At 45.1% G+C, this 22,066-nt stretch overlaps 1 protein-coding gene across 1 annotated transcript; it reads right to left on the reverse strand.

The window, feature by feature from the left end:
• Nucleotides 1–302: 302 nt before the first annotated feature.
• On the reverse strand, nt 303–5,119 carry LOC144892250 (gastrotropin-like). The gene is made up of 4 exons (XM_078777911.1): nt 4,807–5,119; nt 2,076–2,248; nt 1,740–1,829; nt 303–521 (listed from the first exon to the last, which is right to left on the reverse strand). Exons 1-4 carry the CDS (start codon nt 4,871–4,873, stop codon nt 471–473), a joined length of 381 nt encoding a protein of 126 aa, XP_078634037.1. The 5' UTR covers nt 4,874–5,119; the 3' UTR covers nt 303–470.
• Nucleotides 5,120–22,066: the final 16,947 nt, after the last annotated feature.

Here is a 22,066-nt window from a genome sequence, read left to right on the forward strand (position 1 = left end):
AATCCTTACTTCTACCAACTTTGGTCAGAATCCCATCATTGGTTCACAAGTTATCGTGGTAACCAGATTTTTACATAACTTGACCTCTGACCTTTGGAATTTGACCTCGTGACCCCAAAATCGACACAGCTCATCTTTACCTCGTTATACATACCTGCCTCAAGTTTGACTAAGATCCCTTCGGCCGTTGTCATGTTATTGCGGTAACGAAAACCTATCACGGAAGGACGGACGGACAGACGACTTCGTTGGCGGAGGAATAATGTTTTTTAAATATAAATTGAAAACACTATGTAGACTCGTAGAGCAGACTTCATTTATTATTTTCTATGCAGACTTGACGACTGAAGGATACAGGTGTGTTTGGTGAGATAGATGTTACGCCTTGAAGGATCAAAAGGTGCTAATTCAAGTCCACGGGATTTAATGTAAATTTTGAGCATATATTGAACCATTTGCGACATTTTTGATCAAACTCTCTTGCATGTTCTTTTGTAGACCATGTCATCCAACTGGATAACCTGAAACAACAAACATACAGGTTTATGGTTAACGTGAAAATCCAGCAAACTTGATATAATATATTTAGAATCTGCTGCTTCTTTCTTTAACGGCAAAAATTATTCCACGTTATGTGGCATTGGATTATAACAAAACTTGGTGGATGAGTTGGTAAGGTGAAATGAACAAGTCGATTACATTTTTGAGATCCAGATCCACATCCGGCCTATGTTTGGAATACAAAATAACTAACTCTAAGGGCCTTTCCGAGGAAGCTAACTCCGAGGGCCTTTCACTCACTCGCCGCAGGCAGGTTGTGGTATTTCCGTCTTCTACCGACTCCTCTCCGGCCTTGCTCCCCCAGCTCTCTCTGTGCTCTGTCCCCCAAATATTCATACAGGACGCACAAGATCTGCCAGCAACTCTCTTCTGGTTAAACTGTCAAAATCTAGGCTCTCTATTCACCTTCACTCCTTCATTCCTCTTTTCTCCCACCTCTGGAACCTACTCCCCCACTCCCTTCAATCTCACTCCTCCCTCCAGGTATTTAAAACAGCTGTTCACCACCATCGCTTATCTTCCCCAATCCAAAACCTTGATCTTTTCTACCCCCGTTAATTCACCCCACATCCACTTTTTTGAAATTCCGACTTCTTTCCTGGAAGTCCTAGCAGTGTCCATGTGTTTTATACTTCTCACACCCCATTCCCCTTCCCACGCCTCCTCCCCCCAAGCCCTCTCCCTCCCACAGATCTCCCGATGTCCCTGCTCTCAAATGTTGTACTTGTGTGCTTCGCTCTCTCTCCCAATCTTGTTCTCCCGCTCCCTTTATCATATGTTTTACGTGTCAGTTTGTCTTTTTGTGATTAATGTTTGCTCTTACACGAGCCTCGATCTTGTATACAAAAAAAAAAACGTAAACCGTTCAGCCTGGTGGAGGTATGCTCTCTACCGAGTGTGGTTCTAGTTTGTCCCGTGACTCTTGACTCGCAGAAGACTCAATAAGGAAGAAGACTACCCGATAACATCAATGATGAGGCTGCACATAAGGTCGTTTCATGCAACTTAATACCACAACTAAACTTTCACATTTGAACATGTAACGGATTGTATTGGGTCCAGGTGCACAGGAAAGTGTCACCTGCCGAATCCCAGTCATCCAGGTGAGCCATTGCGGTGGAAGTCTGAGAATGGGACAGACCGAGTATCTCGGCCGTCATAGCTTGAACAAAACTCACCTCGTGCAGTTTCCCACCGATGATCTCTAATGTCATGTGGACGCCATCCATCTTGCACACCACCTGATCTCCTTGTTTAGTGACAGTTACCTGAAAAAATACAGACTGTATGTTTCTTGGAACAGGTTCTCAGCAGGTGCACATAAGCTCAGGTAGAAATGTATGAGCCAATGAGGCGTCTGCTGACAGGAGACTTTAAATATTCGAGAGAAAGGCTCAAGACAACAGACTCAGGTAGTTCAACGAACAGGTGGGTTCAAATTAGCGCAGGTAACTGTTAAGTTTAGACATCGGGCTCAGGAAATGCTTTTCAGGGTGAGATGGTGTGAAACTTACAATGCCCTTTTTCCCCGTTGGGAGGTCAATCTCGCATGGTTTATCCAAAGTGATGGTGTTCGTGCTGATCCTTTGGGGGTATTGCGTTGTTAGGGTAAACGTTGTCCCATTTTGCTGGATTTCATTGATCGGTTTGGCATCCTTCGACTTCTCGATGAGCTCTTCTGAGATACCTGGAGGAATACGGTCATACGGAATTGATAAATATATTCTTCAGTTAATATGCATAACGAAACCTCTAATAAGGGGAATAAAATATGTCAATGATGATGTCATAGGTGCCTCCATTATGACGTCATAATTCGACAAGTACAAAACTTCATCCTATCAAGATGAAATTGCTTGAGCGTCATGTAGGATAAATTGGTGGAGAAAAAAAAATAATGATGACGTCGTCGGTCACGTGGTTCGGCAGCCATCTTGGAAAAACCGAAAACATTTGCACCTCTATATCTCTGAAAGTGCTGCATCGAAAAAATTGAGACCTGGCTCGTTGTAAAGAACTCTCCATGTGGAATAACATCTGTTAATGATGATGTGATAGGTGCCTCCGTTATGACGTCATAATTTGACAAGTACAAAACTTCATCCGATCAAGATGAAATTTCTCGAGCATAATCTAGGAATAAATTAGTGGAGAAAAAATAAAATGATGTCATCGGTCACAAACAAGTTCGAAGCTCGTGTAAAAGCCAACATTAATGACAAAAACAAACAAACAGACACATAAAACATATAATAAGGGGAGCGGTAGACAAGAGGGGGAGAGAGGGAGGCACACAAGCACAACAGTGGAGAACAAGGACGTCGGTAGATCTGTGGAAGGGGGAAGCCTGGGGAGGAGGGAGGGTACACGGTATAAAGCAAATGAACACTACTCGGAATTTCACGACTAGGAATTTCAGGAAAGAAGTTGGGGATTGAAAGAGGCAGATTTGGGGTGTTTTAACGGGGGTAGAAAAGATCAAGGTTTTGGATGGGGGAAGACAAGAGATGGTGGTGAACAGTTGCTTTGGAGACCTGGAGGGAGGAGTGGGATTGAAGAGAGTGTGGAGGTTTGTTCCAGAGGTGGGAGAAAAGAGGAATGAAAGAGTGAATGTGAGCAGAGAGTCTTGATTTTGGCAGTTTAACCAGAATAGGGTTGTTGGCAGATCTTGTGCGACCTGTAGGAATATTTGGGGGACAGACAGAGCTGGGGGAGCAAGGCCGGAGAGGAGTCGGTAGAAGACAGAAAGACCACCAACCTGCCTGCGGTGAGAGAGAGAGAGGCCCTCGGAGTTAGCTTCATCACAGGAGATTCGAATGATTCTGAAAGCTTTGGTTTCAACAGCGTGAAGACGAGCTAGGTGTGAGGCAGGAGTACCAGCCCATAGGGGAGAACAGTATTCCATTGAATGTAACATATTATTTATTAATGTAACTTTTATAATTTATTAATGCAGTATTCCATTAATGAAACTATAAATGACCTGATCTGACATGTTATAATAATATCATGCATGTTCTCATCCTTTCAATGACCTGATCTAACGTATTGGAAAAATAATAATCTATCTATAATTCCAGTAATCTCTGTGTGTTTGTTTGTACGTTTGTCTGTGACCGCTGTTTCTCGACAACCACGGGTCCGATATACTTTAAACTTGCCAGGTATATTGCTGGGGACCCGAGGATGTGCCTTTTCAAGGTTTCATATTAATCGGACAATTACTTACCGAGCTATGTCCAAAAAACGATTCAACCAATCAGAGAGCAGCGAGCTATCGCGTGTGCCGAACGTGGCGGACACACTCTGCCTCGGATGGCACATTTGAGAGCGTATTCATTTATTTCACGTTTGCAAACTATGTTGCCGCTATGTTGGCGTTAAACTATGTTTTAAAACTAATAAAAACCATTTCATCTAAATAGAGGGGGGGGGGGGGGGGGGGGGATTGTCACTGTACTCGCAAGCCGTTCGCCGTTCGCTTTGGCGTTGCGAATGAACCAAAACATTTCATGCACCAAACCATTTCATGTAAAGCGTTCGCCGTTCGCTTTGGCGTTGCGAATGGACCAAAACATTTCATGAACCAAACCATTTCATGTAAATAGAGGGGGGGATATAATTTTAGATATAGATATAGTACGGGCATGCCCTAGTAATTGGAAATAATAACAAGCATAACAACATGACTCCCCCTGCCGCTCCTGCAGTGAGTGGATGTACTCGTAAAACAAAAATATCCTTTACAGCCAATTCACTTGGTCTTTGTCGTGTCCAAATATCAGTTTTCTAGCTCAAAAGGTGCCTGAGATATTGCCCAGATGAGAAAGGAAATAAATAAGTAATTAATAAATGTATAATAATGATCTTTTCTACTCTTGTTAATACCCCCTGCCCCTCCCCCCCCCCCCAATGCAAATCCCTTCCAAATTCCCAGTTTTTCCTTCCTGAGAGTTTGCTTCTGTTTTCGTCTTGTCCTCCCCTACCCCTCTTCGCTCCCCACATCCCTCATTTGTCCAAGTCTCCCTCTAGTTTGTGCTTCACCCCTGATGTTGGTGTTTGGTGTTTCCCTCCATCCCCTCTCTCTCTATTGTTGCTTTTGCCCTGTTGCCTCCTGATCCGTTCAGTGATCGAGCTCTCCCATGAGCCTTGATCTTGTATACAAAAAAAAGGGATTAATGATTTATCTTACACAAACTTAATGTCAAACCAGACAGGTTCACATTCCTCCAATTATGAACTTACCGATTTTCCGCGCGAATTCCGGATAGTTCTCGTGTGATTCCAGTTGCCACCTGCCAGCAAACGCCATTTCAATAATCTGTCAGATGTCAACGATGGGTTGCAGGATTGACTCCCAAGTAGAGCGCCAACGAACACACTGAGACGTGAGCTTTTTTATAGTATCTCTACCGTGAGGACCTGAACTTGGCGACGTAGACCGATCGACCTTCGGAACGACACGCACACGCTGCGAGACGTGCAAACAAGAGAAGGGAGTAATATTCATAAAACACGAAAACCGAGCTGCAGTTCAATGTGCACCTGCTCATGATCTGATAAAATAATTTGATTGAAGCTTCCTTGCACTTTCAGGGAGGGGCGATGTTCGTGGTGAGTGGGTAAAGTTCACTTGCATTGGTCTCACTCCTGTGTGTTTCATCCCGATGGGTTTGCTCGGAGCCAGAGGTTTCGATTATTCGTCTCCATGTCGGTGTGAAGGTGTCAACATCGGAACACACACACACACCACACACAAACACACACACACACACACACACACACACACACACACACACACACACACACACAGTTGTAACCTGAGAAATGAGCAAACAGAGAGAAAATCCATACTCAGGTTACCTACCATTCCTGCCAAGTCACCCAACACCCCTGTGTCTCCAAATGCTTCTCGGTACCTTTCCACTCCAAATTTAAACGTATCTTCTGTTTCTGCTGCCACTACCTCTCCAGGGAGACCATTCCATGTATTAACTACCCTTTGAGTGAAAGACCCCTGCCATACTATCGCTTTAACTCTTAACTCCTTTGTTCTCAGACAAGGTTGGTCTTAGTGATTCTGGGGCCCTGGGAAAAAGTAAAAAATTGGAACCCCACACCCTTTATTCCCATCCAACCCATTCTGAACAAGAATAAAGGGCCCAAATTTCACAATATATGTCTCTTCAATAATGCACTGCAGTTTGCGATTCGACTTTACTCGATTCTCCAACAGTCACCGAAACAATACAGAAACTAGAACGTTACTCAGTAGAGAGCATACCTCCGCATGGTTGGCCACATCACTCAATAGTGAAGAATCATTTAAAATATTATACGAGCCGGATCCGGATCGTCACCAAAATTGAATCGTTTCTTCCTTGTCACACACACACAACCTGTCCTCCTGGAAGTTTCTCCCATCTCTACACAGGATATCTGGAGCTCAGCCAGAGTGACCAGCGGGTTCTTGGTCACCTCTCTTACCAAGGCCCTTCTCCCCCCGATTGCTCAGTTTGGCCGGGCGGCCAGCTCTGGGAAGAGTCCTGGTTGGTCCAAACTTCTACCATTTAAGAATTATGGAGGCCACTGTGCTGTTGGGAACCTTCAATGCAGCAGAGATTTTTTTGTAGGCTTCCCCAGATCTGTGCATCGACACAATCCTGTCTCTGAGCTCTGCAGACAGTTCCTTCGACCTCATGGCTTGGTTTTTGCTCTGATATGCATTATGCATTGTCAGCTGTGAGACCTTATATAGACAGGTGTGTGCCTTTCCAAATCATGTCCAATCAATTGTATTTACCACAGGTGGACTCCAATCAAGGTGTAGAAACATCTCGAAGATGATCAAGAGAAATGGGAGGCACCTGAACTAAATTTCAAGTGTCATAGCAAAGGGTCTGAATACTTATGTCAATGTGATATTTCACTTTTTTCTTTTTAATAAATTTGCAAAACTTTCTAAAATCCTGTTTTCTCTTTGTCATTATGGGGTATTGAGTGTAGATTGATGAGGGAAAAATGAATTTAAACGATTCCAGCATATGGCTGCAACATAACAAAATGTGAAAAAAGTGAAGGGGTCTGAATACTTTCTGAATGCACTGTATATATTGTCGCGCGGCTCCCCCTCGGTTAAGACCAGGGAAATCGCGAATGGCAATCGATCTTAATGAGGTGACGATCAATGGCGGATTTGCTGTACACGCGCAGGAGGAAGGAGGAAAGGGGAAGAAGAAGTGGCGAGATTTACCTCACGGTCCACGCGCGCCAGCGTCTTCACCCTGTGGAAAGTAACTCACGAACAAAAACGGAATTATGTACAAAAATAAATATTTATTAAACGGTACCCGATAATAAAGGACGCAACGGTAAAAACTAAACCCCCTAGGTTGGGATCCCACTCACAGACTTCAAATACAAGACAATGGAAGGATGAATAAAATAAATCGATGTGTGCGCATTTGTGCTGGCTTATCTGTCTGGATGTGAGGTCCGTCTGGCTCGATGGCGTCGTCAGACGTAGCTCCGGTCGGTGGGAAGAAAGGCCTCGATGCACCCCCGTTCACCAGGCCCCAATAAAACCTCTCGCACCAAGGGAGCGAGCGGGCGTGCAACCCGCTTCACCAGCCGTGCAATCCTCTCGGATTCGGCACGGCCCTCCGATGCACCCAACGTTCGTGGCGAGAGGGTCGAAGGTGAAGGGACCAAATGAGCAGGGTGAGGCAAGGGCAGACGAACAAGGGCAAGAAGAAAGGTCGAGACAGAGGTCCGGGCAGGATGGATCCAGGGATGAGAGGAGAAGATGTCGGCTCGATCGTCGGTTTGTCAATCTCCTCGTGACGTAGGCCCTCTATTTCTCCAATCCCTGCCTCGCTTCTCGACCTCTCGAATGTTCTTCTAGTGTCCGTTCTTCCCATTGGCTGAGCGTTTTGCACTGTGGTGTTAATTAATCCCGAGGTGGGCGTGGCCTCAGCCTGCCTGATCGATGTTTCATCACCATGGTGTACCACTGCGCGGCCATTTGCTGTCTGCTCTTCCGGTCAGTTGTATCGTCTTGTGGCGGAGGGGGATTTAATTAGTGAGTGCACTAATGGATCTATCTACTGTCTATTAGTGCATTGCCATACGGGACCACAGAATGATCACAGAGGGGACGACGTACAATGGAATTAGCATAATCCCTATGCTAGTTAACAAGCCCCATCCCCTTGTGGCGGGGACGAAGACACAAGCTTAAACCGACATTCGGGCTACAGAACTTATTACATCAAGATTCCCTATCACGACAGATGAAGCACCAACCTATGCAGATCTACCTAAATCTATATATCCCACTACCCCACCGACATAACAACATATATACAGTATATATATATATATATATATATATATATATATATATATATATATATATATATATATATATATATATATATATCTATATATATGTTGTCGTGTTCTTGGGGGTGAACACCCCTGGGGGCGAATAGCTGATCGAGCGTAAACTCCGAGACGTTCAGTCAACAATGGCGGATCTTCTTTGTATGCACGAGCAGTGGGGGTGTGTACCAAGGCTCTTACCTGCATGGATTCCACTGGAGCATCCTCAAACAACACTAATCAAATCAAACCGACACAGAATTAAAATGCAACAATAAAAGGCCTCGTTCCGTCCTCGTCCCATGCTCCACAAAGCACGGAGGTCTCTCAAGTGCACACAGCCGCCACAAAGTCAGCACCAATGCACCAGGGAAAGGATGCGTCCCTTCGCACCAATCGCCCAGACCAAGATAAAGAATGCATCTGCCCGCGATCACCTCCACAACGTCAGAGCCAAGAGCACGAACTGTGACCGCCTTTTGTCAAACCCAAAAGCCAAGAGAAAGAAAATGCCGGGACACAGTCTTTTTGTTCCCCGGTCTCCAACGTCAGTGATGACGTCCGTGCATGCTCCAATAACCACCCCTCGGGGTGGGGCGCCATGGCCCCTCCCGCTGTCCCTGATGATGATTCGGCTGGTGGCCTCAGCGGCATTTGAATGTCCTGGTTCCGGTTACTTTATATGGTCTTTTTAGTACAGGTCCAGAGTGCATGGCTGGTGTGGTGTGTGTCATAAGGAACAAAGGAAAAATCACAGAGGCATTTACATATTTACCCTTAACCCCTACTTAATTAACATAGCCCCACCCCTCACCATGGGGACAAATATAGAACCTTATGCGACATCCGGCCTGACTTACTGTATGTACACTAAAGAGCCCTTTACCTATACAATCCTACCTGGCCCTAAGGTATTTCATTGCCTACCCACCCATAAACGTAACAATATACAGTCACGTGAATTTTGACTTTTTCAACATATTTCAACATACAGCTATTTGATCTTCATTTCAACAATATTGATAGATGAAGGTGATATAATATAACAAATATCATGAAACATTTACACATTTTGCAAATCATTGTATAATTTAAATAAACATAAATGCAAATTTCGCATGTGGAAAAAGTAAGTACACCCCTACATTTATCACTACTTCAAATACCTAAAATTAGAATCAGGTGCACCAGCTCAGGTGCAAATGATTAGAACATCGTTAGTGAGGATCTTGGCGGAACCTGTCTTATTTAAACCTCAGACATTTAGTTTGGTTTGCTCTTTGTTGTTGAAGAATGCGGCGTCACCATGCCTAGATAAAAAGAGCTCACTGAGGCCTTCAGAAAGAAGGTTATATATGGTTATAGGAAACGAGTCTGGGAGTCTGGGAAACGAGTCTGGGCCCTACGAGTCTGGGAAGGGATTTAAAAAGATCTCCAAACAATTTGAAATCAATCATTCGACTGTCCGGAAGATCATCTACAAGTGGAGAAGATTCCAAACAACTGCCAACTTGTTCAGGCCAGGCCGCCCCAGCAAGTTCAGCCCGACAGCAGACCGCAAGATGCTGAAAGAAGTCTCTAAGAACCCCAGAATGTCATCACAGGACCTACAGGTAGCTCTTGCCACTGTTGATGTCAAAGTGCACGAGTTTACCATTAGAAAGAGGCTGCACAAATTTGATCTACATAGGAGGTGTGCCAGGAGGAAAACGTTGCTGTCCAGAAAGAACATCAGGGCAAGACTAAAGTTTGCCAATGAACACCTAGGCAAAGACCAGCACTTCTGGAACAATGTGCTCTGGACAGATGAGTCAAAGGTGGAGCTATTTGGCCACAGTACCAGAAGACATGTTTTGCGAAAACCAAAGACAGCATTTGACCACAAGAACCTGATGCCAACTGTAAAGCATGGTGGTGGAAATATTATGGTTTGTGGCAGCTTTGCTGCATCAGGGCCTGGACAGCTCACCATCATAGAATCCACGAAAATTCTTCATTGTACCAGAGGGTGCTTGAGGAAAATGTGAGGCCATCTGTCGGAAAGTTGAAGGTCAACCGAAGGTGGACCTTGCACCATGACAATGACCCTAAACATACCAGTAAATCCACCAAGGAATGGCAGAAAAGAAAGAAATGGAGGGTTCTGGAATGGCCAAGTCAAAGCCCGGATCTAAATCCCATCGAGATGTTGTGGGGGTATTTGAAACGAGCTGTGCATGCAAGAAACCCCTCAAACATCGCACAGCTGAAAGAATTCTGCATGGAGGAGTGGGCAAAAATTTCTCCCAGTCGGTGTCAGAGACTGCTAGACAGTTATAAGAAACGCCAGTTGAGGTTCTTTCTGCCAAAGGGGGCAATACCATCTATTAGAGCCAAGGGTGTACTTACTTTTTCAGCAGAAGGAAATGGCATCTCTGTAAATTTTTTGTTGAATAAATTATTGCAAAGTCAATTTTTCATTGTTTTTTTGTTCAATTCGATCACCTTTATGTACAGATACTGTTTAAATGAAGATCAAATATTGATATGTCCACATAAGTTAAAAAGATTTAAAAAACATTCCATGGGGTGTACTTACTTTTTCCACATGCGAAATTTGCATTTATGTTTATTTAAATTATACAATGGACTACAAAATGTAAATGTTTCATGATGTTTGTTATATTATATCACCTTGATCTATCAATATTGTTGAAATGAAGATCAAATAGCTGTATGGTGAAATATGTTGAAATCGTCAAAACTTTACATACATGGGGTGTACTTACTTTTTCACATGATTGTATAGTGTATATATACATATGTATATATCTATATATACAATGCGTATCAAAAAAAAGGTAATCCGAATTCCAGAGGTTAATATGCAAAGGTTATTTATTTTGACAATTTACATGTGGTTTACTAGTTAAGAGGAGATCCTCAGCTTTCCATTGATACCTTCCATGCATCATTGCTGTCACACATGACCGAGTACATGTTCATTGAAAATGACAAGTTCAAATCGCATTTTTACAAGTTTGGCTAATCGATGCAAGTCAGGATAATTGGTGCAAAATGAACGTCAGATGTGAACTTTTCTCAGGAATGATTGGCCTTTATGCACCCACATCTTCAACATGTCCACCTCCCCTTTCAACACAAAGCTCACAGCGGCGGAGCATGCCCTGAACTGCTCATCTCACCATAGCCGAGTCATTGCGCAAAGCATCCACTTCATGTCGAATACGGCCCTGCAATTCGTCAAGATCACGGGGAGGAGTTACGAACACCTTGTTCTTTAAATGTCCCCAAAGGAAATAATCACATGGTGTGAGGTCAGGTGATCTTGGCGGCCTTTCCACTGCATGGTTGAGGGCGATGACTCGGTCTCCAAAGAGTTCCCTCAGTCGATCTCGGACAGCGATAAGACGATGTGCTGGGGCGCCGTCTTGGGCCCACCAGAGACATCTGAAGACACCACGAACCTGTTGCTCAAAGTTCTCCTCCAGCTGCAGGAAAAACTTCATCATTGATCATCTGCAGATACCTGTTACCATTGACATTCCTTTGAAAGAAAAATGGTCCAATCACCTGACCACTTCCACAAAGTGCCAACCAAACAGTCCACTTTTGTCCATTCATGTTGGTGTCAAAATTAAATTCCAGGGTTTGGCCTGTCGGTGCATATTCAAGAACATTATTGGTATTGACCTTGCCGTCCATGGTGAAAGCTTCGTCGCCGATAACGAGATACCGCAGGAAATTGACATCTGCTTCGCAACGTGCTATCAACCATCTGACAAGCACCAGCCTCCTGGCAAAATCCCCTGGCGTAAGTTGATGCCGGATGTGAATCCGATATGGATGTTGGTGGAGGTCCAGTCTTGTGATTCGGTTGAATGTTGCCTAAGGCAATCCCGTCCCATTTCGTCGTGCGCTGGTATCACAAGGATGCTCCAAAACTTGCTGCCTTACTGCTGCAATGTTAATTTCTGATCGCTCAGTGCACCTCCTACCAGAATTCTCCTTGTTGCGGTTGAGGCTAGTGCCATGCCCTTGGTATTTTCTAACATTTGCCCAGATGGTTTTGGCTGCTGGAGGCTCCCGTTCTGGGAAACGTTCCCTGAACGCATGACGAGTTCGCTGCAAACTTCCAGTTTGGTGAAAGGTTGTAACCACGAAGGTCCGCTGTTCAGTCGTAAGTTGAACCATATTTTCAATGACTCAGACTGTCTCTAAACCCATACACTGTAGGCCCATCTTAAATACCAATCTTAAACAAAGGATGACACAACCGACGATTACCAGACCAGCTTAACAATTTTACATAATCAACTTGGCAGTCGACAAGTAATGCGTCCATTTAAAAATGTCTTGCATCGATTAGCCAAACTTGTAAAAATGCGATTTGAACTTGTCATTTTCAATGAACATGTACTCGGTCATGTGTGACAGCAATGATGCATGGAAGGTATCAATGGAAAGCTGAAGATCTCCTCTTAATTAGTAAACCACATGTAAATTGTCAAAATTAATATCCTTTGCATATTAACCTCTGGAATTCGGATTACCTTTTTTTTGATATGCACTGTATATATATATATATATATATATATATATAAATATATATATATATATATATATATATATATATATATATATATACATACACACACACACACACACACACACACACACACACACACACGCACACACACACACACACACACACACGGGCCAGTCAATAAGTAACCTTAAAATCGCGATATATATTCGAGAATGTAATGTGTGTAGTTGTAGACGACATATATTATATCCATTGGTAAGAGTCATGTTTTGCCTGTTTTAGATCTGGTAACATTGAGCGTATGATGTCAGAAAAGCATTTCCAAGATGGCGGATCCCTAGGAAGCATGCACCAGGGAGGAGCAACATTCTGTCATCCGTTTCTTGGGAAGTGAGGGTGTGAATCCCAGTAAAATCCATCGCAGAATGAAGCAATATGGTGACGCATGTTTATCGCTGCAGCAGGTGTATGACTGGGACAGGAAGTTTAAAAGTGGAGTGTCCAGTGTGGGAGTCGCTGTTTGCTTGGGCTGGCCTCACACAGCCGACACACCAGAAATGGTTGTCGGAGTTGAGCGCGTGCTAAGGGAAAACCGTCGCATTACGCTGGATGAAGTGGTCTCCTAATTGAACATTAGTCATGGTTCAGCACACCATATCATTCACAACATACTGGGGTTCCGCAAAGTGTCTGCAAGGTGGGTGCTTAGACAACCCACACCCAAACTAAAAGAACGGTGAGTGGACGCATGTGAGGAACTTCTGCGACGTTACGAAACAGAAGGTGAAGCTTTCTTACAGCGGGTGGTGACTGGGGATGAAAGCTGCATCTACTACTTTCAGCCAGAAATGAGGAGGGCAAGCAAAGAGTGGCGCCATTGAACTTCACCGAAGCCCAAAAAATTCCGCACACAGCAGTCCGCTGGAAAAGTGATGCTGACGCTCTTCTGGGAGAGACGAGGCCCACTTGTAGAGCATTACATGCCCAGAGGTACCACTGTCACCAGTGCATCATACCGTGACCGTAATCCCCCGGTGAATGAGACAATATATATATATGTATATATATATATATATATATATATATATATATATATATATATATATACATATACAGTGGAACCTTGACTTGCGAGTGCACCAACTTACGAGTTTTCCGAGATACGAGCCGTCACTCGGGCGGTTTATTGCTTTGAGATGCGAGCCGAGATCTGAGTTACGAGCTTACGCCACCCGCCACCAAGTGGGTTCCGGTCACGTGGTTATCTTGCCGTGCAAGTATCTCTGCCGTATATCGCTGCTGCTTTGTTTTCGCATTTTGGTTATTTTGAGTTTACGCCATCCGCCACCAGGTGGGTTCCGGTCACGTGGTTATCTTGCCGTGCAAGTATCTCTGCCGTATATCGCTGCTGCTTTGTTTTCGCATGTTGGTTATTTTGGAGCTTACGCTACCCGCCACCAGGTGGGTTCCGGTCACGTGGTTATCTTGCCGTGCAAGTATCTCTGCCGTATATCGCTGCTGCTTTGTTTTCGCATTTTGGTTATTTTGAGTTTACGCCACCCGCCACCAGGTGGGTTCCGGTCACGTGGTTATCTTGCCGTGCAAGTATCTCTGCCGTATATCGCTGCTGCTTTGTTTTCGCATGTTGGTTATTTTGGAGCTTACGCTACCCGCCACCAGGTGGGTTCCGGTCACGTGGTTATCTTGCCGTGCAAGTATCTCTGCCGTATATCGCTGCTGCTTTGTTTTCGCATTTTGGTTATTTTGGAAACTTTCTTAGTTTTAACCATGGGTCCTAAGAAATTGAGTGCCAAGGGCAGTACTGAGAAGAAGAAGAGGATGATGTGCTTGGATATAAAACACGCAATCGTCGAAAAACATGAGCGAGGTGTGCGTGTTGTCGACTTGGTGAGGCAGATGTGAAGGCAGCTGAAGATTGTATTATAACTTTTGCCGAACTGATAGAAGCCGAACGATACATCCCCCAGCAAATCTTCAACTGTGACGAGACAGGGCTCTTCTGGAAAAAGATGCCGAGGAGGACGTATATAACGGCAGAGGAGAAGAGCATGCCAGGCCACAACTTGTTCAGAGTGCCGGCGATAGCTCGCCTTCTCTTTGTGGAAAACACGGTGAGATCCTTAACATCCAACAACTAATGGGACGCAAACGGGGCGCCCAGTTTAGCGGTACACACATTGATGAATCACCCTGCCTGTGATTCACCCATGACAGGTTATAGCTGGGTCGGGATTCAAACCCAGGCTGGACAGTTTAGAGTCAAGTGTGCGTACCTCCAGTCCAGGCCATCCTGCCAACTTGTATGCTGCATACAGGTGAAATATAAAGCGCGAGATATTTTTATATATACTGTATATCTAAAAAAAATTGGTGTGGTTTTTGGCGGGCTGGAACGGATTAATAGCATTTCAATGCATTTTAATGGGGAAATTTAATTTGAGAAACGAGCAAATTGAGTTACGAGCTCGGTCACAGAACGAATTAAACTCGTAAGTCAAGGTTCCACTGTATATATATATATATATATATATCTATATATATATATATATATATATATATATATATATATATATATATATATATATATATATATATCTATATATGTATATATATATCTTTGACGAATTATATATAAATATAATTTAATACGTTTGGAATGCTCCGTATGCCGCGAAACCACCTCAATGTAAATTAAGTTAGGCTGATTGTCCAGGTAAGATCGTATAGGTGTCTCCACACGGAGGAGTGGAGTTGGGCTAATTAATTATAGGGTCTGTAAGGTTAAATTCACCTGTACGTGATTGCCTCCCTGTGGTTTTCCCCTCATATTCTTCTTACATTTGGCCAGCCAGGAAATCAAAGGCTCAGTAAAACAACGATCGCACTCTAAATGGACTCATTCGCTCACAACGCCGCCAGGGCTAACCAACACCCAGCACATTTGCCGATCAGCAAGGGAACGACGTCATCCGAGCATCCCCGAATGGAGATTGGACTCCGCCCCCGACGACTCGTAATGACATCAGTAAATGCATACTATTTTGTGTGTTGTCCTCGATCCATATGCTGAGAGCCTTTTCCACCCTTTCCATGTGGACATCCCGGACATGGGTGACCAGCTTCATATTCGATACAGCGCTCCCTGAAATACTGTCATGAATCGCCTTATCCTTCTCCCGTATGTAGAGAACGGTAGATTCATTGATGCCATAATGCCTGCCCACAGAGGCCACACTCTCTCCTCTCGAAAGCCGGTCGAGCAGCTCCAATTTGTTGCTGAGGCTCATCACTTTCTTCTGCCTCGTGGTATTCGATGCATCTCCGGCACTGGTCTTGCACTTGGAAGCCATGACTGAACGATGAGCAGAGCGAGGCAAAAACACAGGTCAAAGCAATGGGACGAGAACAATGATTGAGATTGAGGACACAGTCTGTATATGTAGGATTGCAAGCATTGTGAGTAGCTGCGGGAGGGGTGAATCCCCTAACTTTTTGTGGGGGATGTTATTGGATGATGCGGTATTGAGCCTGTCTGCTAATTTCAATAATATATTTGATGAAGCGTTTGCATACTATAATTCGCGGGGTTGAGTTGTTTTCGTAGTTAGCGGAACATCCCGCGAAGCTCTCGATTATAGTCCGGCTAAAATTCGCGGCCACAAAAGCCATGAAAACACAAATCACACAGCAGTGTGATCATTCAGAACTCAGAATCATTGGAATCTCTGGAGCCTGGTGTTGGCTTAGTGGTTAGGGTGCTGGCTTGGAATCCTAGGATCCTGGGTTAGAATCCCAGTTGATTGCTGAATTAATGCCAGGGGGGTTGACTCAGCCTGTCATCCTTCCGAGGTCTGCAAATTGAGTACCAGCTTGCTGGTAATTCCTTGTGTGTCGCAAGAGGCGACTTACAGGGTTGGCAGCAGGAAGGGCATCTGACCATAAAACATTGCTTCAAAAAGGGGACCACAGTGCCCGAAAAAGGCCAACCCCTGCTCTGCGGGGAAAAATGGCCTCTAAAGGAGGTTCAATCATTGGAATCTCTCACGATGAAGCTGATTCTGAGGGCCTTTCTCTCTCTCTCTCTCTCACCGCAGGCAGGTAGGTGGTCTTTCTGTCTTCTACCGACTCCTCTCCGGCCTTGCTCCCCCTGCACTGTCTGTGCTCTGTCCCCCAAATCTTCCTGCAGGACGCACAAGATCTGCCAACAACCCTCTTCTGGTGAAACTGCCAAAATCAAGACTCTCTGCCCACCTTCACTCTTTCATTCCTCTTTTCTCCCACCTCTGGAACAAACCTCCACACTTTCTTCAATCCCACTCCTCCCTCTAGGTCTTTAAAGCAGCTGTTCACCACCATCTCTTATCTTCCCTCATCGAAAACCTTGATCTTTTCTACCCCCGTTAAAACACCCCAAATCTGCCTCTTTCAATCCCCAACTTCTTTCCTGAAATTCCTAGTCGTGAAATTCCTAGTAGTGTTCATTTGCTTTATACCGTGTACCCTCCCTCCTCCCCAGGCTTCCCCCTTCCACAGATCTACCGACATCCTTGTTCTCCATGTTGTGCTTGTGTGCCTTCCTCTCTCCCCCTCTTGTCTGCCGCTCCCTTCATTGTATGTTTTATGTGTCTGTGCATGTTTTCATGTTCAATGTGGTAGCTCTTACACCAGCCTCGATTCTGTATACAATATATATATATATATATATATAAGCCACCCTTAGAGGCCATCTTTCCCCGCAGAGCAGGGGTTGGCCTTTTTCGGGCATCATGGGTCCCCTTTTTTTAAGCAATGTTTTATGGCCAGATGTCCTTCCTGCCACCAACCCTGTTAGTCGCCTTTTGCGACACACAGGGAATTACCAGTGAACTGGTACTCAATTTGCCGACCTCGGAAGGATGACAGGCTGAGTCATTGAGTCAACCCCCCTGGTGTTAATTCAGCGATTGACCGGGATTCAAACCCAGGATCCTAGGATCCCAAGCCGACACCCTAACCGCTAAGCCAACACCAGGCAACACACCCTATACATATATATATATAAATATAAAAATAAAGTGAATGTATAAGCAGGTCATGCATGCGGCTCGTAGATGTTTTTTTGCGTATGTCCAGCTGCTTTATGCATGGCTGGTGAAAGATGGGTTTTCTAAACTAGCAACGGCACCCGCCCTACGGGCGCGGCTTCAATTGGGAGACCCAAATGAAAAGGCTAAATATGAGAAATTGAAGGCTTTTTTTCTTTTAAACGATTTATATAAACATCCGTTAAATCTCGATCAGTGCAGCCGTTTTTGCGGCACCTGGGAAAATAACATAATGCGGGAGCAAGTATCAGCATGATGTGGCAGTGTGGGAGTCCACGTTTCTGATCCTCCTTCATGCCGAAGTAGCCCACCACTTCTCCAAGCATTCCGCTTTTCAGATCCGCCATGAGAGATTTAAGCTTGATACTGAAGACGCATGCAGTTAGTACTCCCGATGTCGTATGTACTCCCGATATGTGTTTCCTTCATTGTAAAAACTACCAAATCAACAGTTAAAAGGATTTTGAGCCGATAGGTGTTACGGCCTTGGCAAGATCGATGGAGACAGCGATCTTAGTGTATACACTGCCCAAATAGCTATGTGGAATTCTCTCATGTAGAGATTAAACGTCGTTTGAACTTTGGCCGAGGTCATTATCTACTTTTAATTATGTTTATATACGAATGATGTTTAATGATGCTTATATTGGTTTTAGGTCGTCCTTTCCGCATATCTCGTGGGATTGTGAGTTGCAGAGATGGCCGTGATGGCGGGGAGGGGGTTGGAATTCTCTGAAGCAGGGATTCAACCCGTGTCCTTATAAAAGGTCTTTGTCCGAGGTCCCCCAAGTCCGATCGGTGCAGCCGTGCAGCGATCGGTGCAGCCGTTTGTGCGACACCCGGGAAAACAACATCGTCACAATGAAAACATCGTCACAATGAACGTTATGCAAACGCGAATGTTATGCGGGAGACCAAACCTGAGAATGCTGGAGACCAAAGCTGAAATTGGAAAAGCTAAATAGCCTATTTTACTCCTGGAGATCCCAGGATTATCCACCCAAAATAGCGTTGCGATCGGTTCAGCTGTTTTTGCGGTGCCTTCGAATGGACAGACAGACAGACGGATGGACATTTGGTGAATTATAGTAAGATACCTGTGCCTGTACAAGCTAAAACCTGTCAAGCTAAAAGGTCATGAAAAAAATATTTTGCGCCCCTGAAAAACCGTGAATTCGCGGAACATGGCCGCGGATAGGAAAAAACCCCGCGATTTTGTGGAACATGGCCGCGAATAGGAAAAAATACCCCGCGCTTTTGTGGAACACGGCAGCGAATAGGAAAAAAAACCGTGAATTTGCGGGACATTTTTCTGCGAATAGAGAAACTGGTCGCATTTTATCACCGGCAAATACACGGAACCCGCGAATAGTCGGATCCGACTGTATTTGGGTTATTTGGGGTCTTTGGTGACCATTGGGTCCTCAAGGGTCGTTTGGGATCCTCGGGGTCTTTTGGTCTTCTAGGTTATTGGGGTATTTTGGCTCCTCGGAGTCTTTTAGGTCTCTTAACCGGTGGACACATAGTTGTGTTCAAAGAATGCTCATAAAACCCCCACTCAAATCCCTTCTAAAGAGCTACTCAAAGCCTTTAAAACCTCCCCTTACAAAGGGGGACAGACATCACACAAACAAATACACAAACACACATTGTGCTTTATATGGTAGATATTCATATATATATTGTAACGAATTTGAGAAGTGTAACGGTTTTGAGAAGTGTAACAATTTTGGAGAAAGTGTAACGAATGTGAAAAGTATGGTTTTGTTGTGTGTAACACCCTCGTAATGTAAATAATGGTCGCAGCCGTCCTCCTAGTTAATTCCATGAAACTTACACACAGGCCACGATATATCTTTTTAAATAGTTTATTTCCTTATTCTATGTAGGCTAAATATGTGTTTCCCACTAGATTGACTCTGCATTGCATCAAACGAAATAAAGCGTAGGCCCCTCCGATGATCCATGGCAGCTCAAGTGCCAGGGATTCCCCCACTTGAGCTTTCACAGCAACCGTTTATTGCAGTACTGAACTGCTGTGCAACGTGACGGCGCCTTACCTGCAGCTGCTGACCGGTTTTCGCCATTTGCGGCCATTACGTATAAGGGGAGTGGCTAGAGAAGACGAGTCGCCCCCCTCGTCATAGGGGGGAGGAGTAAGTCGGCCCCGCTCATCCAACCCAGAACAAGGGGTTTGGCTAAGAGAGGGCGGAGCGGGAACCCCCGAGAAAGTGCGCGAAGGTTCGGTGAGGAAACCAATATAAGCCGCCGCGGGACGCACTCCACTCTCTTGCTCTGACCCCGCCCTCTTGCTCTGACCCCGTCCTCTTGCTCTGACCCCGTCCTCTTGCTCTGACCCCGTCCTCTTGCTCTTGCCTCTCTTGCTCTGACCCCATCCTCTTGCTTGCTGTCGCTCGTGCTGGGGAGAAGGAAGATGCCTGAACGAGCAGGTGTGTGCGAGCCATCGTGCGACCAGCTGCGCTGCAGCTAAGGGGCCGCAGGCCACGAAAAGGACGCGCCAGGCAGCAATCCACGCTGGACCCTGCATTGCCTCCCAAAACAACCATCCATCCTCAAGCCATACCTGCCTGCAATATCCCCCGTGTAAGTGTGAACGTCGTCTGTCCTAATCGTTGTCCTGGGGTTAAGTAAATTGACTAGTATAAGCTAACGATTCACTGTGTGACTGCTTCTTCCATCCATTGCTTGTAAATAACTTTGATCGCTCCTTCTTTTTGCTTGTGTGTATAATAAATCCTGTTATTCCTCCGTACTCTGTCTTCTTCTCTCTTCCTTCTCTTTCGGTCACTTTAGAGGTTTCCAAATTGAATATCTGTGGTGCGATCTGGTCAACGTTGGGGGAGTCGCGCCAATCGGGGATCCTGTAACGGTCGCGGTTGACCATCCGCTCGGCCCAAAGTAACATCTTAACCGCGTCCGTAACAATTGGTGACGAGGAGTGGGATTCGAGGCCCGAACCAAATTTAAAAAAAAAACATCTAGGAAAAAAAAATTTGGTCAAAATTATAAAGTGCCGAAATTTAGTTTTATAAAACCCGAATTTTGAGATCGCGCCATGGACAATCAAGGCGATCGGATGTCGGTGGGGGAGATAGACGGGTTAGGGGTAACCCAGGACTTAGGGGAAGAAAGGGAGGAGGAGAGCAATGAGGTGGTTGAGGGTGTATCAGGTGCACAAAATGGCGGTCTCGCGCACATGGTTATTGTGGCGCCAAATTTAGCCGCGCCCGCGACCGTAGCAGCGCCACTGGTGGATTGGAATCTCTTTATGATCCAAATGAAGGCCCTTATGGACAAGAATAGTGAGCGATTGGAGGGCCAATTGGGGGCAATGAGGGACGAAGCGAGGAGTACCAGTGAGGGGTTAGACAAGAAATTTGGGAAGTTAGACAATAATTTTGAGGGGTTAGACAAGAAATTTGGGAAGTTAGACAATAATTTTGAGGGGTTAGACAAGAAATTTGGGAAGTTAGACAATAATTTTGAGGGGTTAGACAACGGGATAAAAGAGGTGAAAAATGGGTTAATGGGGTTAGAAAATAGGATGGAAGACAAATTGCGGGAAGTAGGGGAACAATCTGCCCGGGAAATCAAACGAATGGGGAAGCAGATAGAGGAGGTGAAAATCGGGTTAGAAAGTAAACTGGATGCTCAGAGGGATGAATTGGGACAGATGAGGGTGGCATCTACAAAAGAGATGGAGGAGGTGAAAGAGGGGATACGACGAGGTGTAAGTGAGGAGGGTTCGGGGCTACGCGAGGAGGTAAAGCGAGGTGAGAAGCGTATGGAGAAAGAGGTGAGAAATAATACGGCGAGGTTACAAGGGGGAATAGAAGATCTGACGGAGGAGGTGGAACAGCTGACAGAGGGACAAGCGGAGTTAGTGGAGCAGGTTCAAAGGAACACTGCGGTACTAGGAGGGTTAAAGGCGACACAAAAAGAAATTAAAAATGACAATAGCGACACAGAGGCAATGTCAGATGGTACGTGAGGGGCTGACAATGAGGTTGGACGAGGTGACAGAAGTAATGGAGACAAAGGACCGGCAGGTGAGGATGCACATAGAGACGGTCACGGTAGCCTTAGAGGACGAACTTGAGGAGACGCACCGGGAAATAAAAGAGGTGAAGCAAAAATTAGAAGAAGTGGAAGAAGAGGTGAGTGAAATTAAGAAGGGACGGACAGAAACTAAGAGGGAGATTAAGGAGGAAGTAATGGAATATGTACAAGGTCGGTGCTCAACTCATGATGTGCTGCTTACTAACCAAATAAAGAGTGTGCAGGTGGCAAAGGAGGTGCGGAGACGAGGTGCCAAGGTGAGTGGCGATATAATCGGAAATGTACATGATGTGAGGAAAGCTTCAGTCGGCATGGGGGTTGATGTGGACCCGGGTGTTCGTGGGAGGCCGTTGGTGAAGTGTGCGACGGGTCTGGTGTGCGAAAAAAG

This window comes from Myxine glutinosa, chromosome 5 (genome assembly GCF_964187855.1).
Source record: "Myxine glutinosa chromosome 5, kmMyxGlut1.1, whole genome shotgun sequence".
NCBI classification, from domain to species: Eukaryota; Metazoa; Chordata; class Myxini; order Myxiniformes; family Myxinidae; genus Myxine; species Myxine glutinosa.

Coding starts and splice junctions, on each gene's coding strand:
- LOC144892250 (XM_078777911.1), bottom strand. CDS start 4,873: ATGGCGTTTGCTGGCAGGTGGCAACTGGAATCACACGAGAACTATCCG. Junction 2,249..4,806: donor GGAATTCGCGCGGAAAATCG/GTAAGTTCATAA, acceptor GTATTCCTCCAG/GTATCTCAGAAGAGCTCATC. Junction 1,830..2,075: donor CAACGGGGAAAAAGGGCATT/GTAAGTTTCACA, acceptor GTATTTTTTCAG/GTAACTGTCACTAAACAAGG.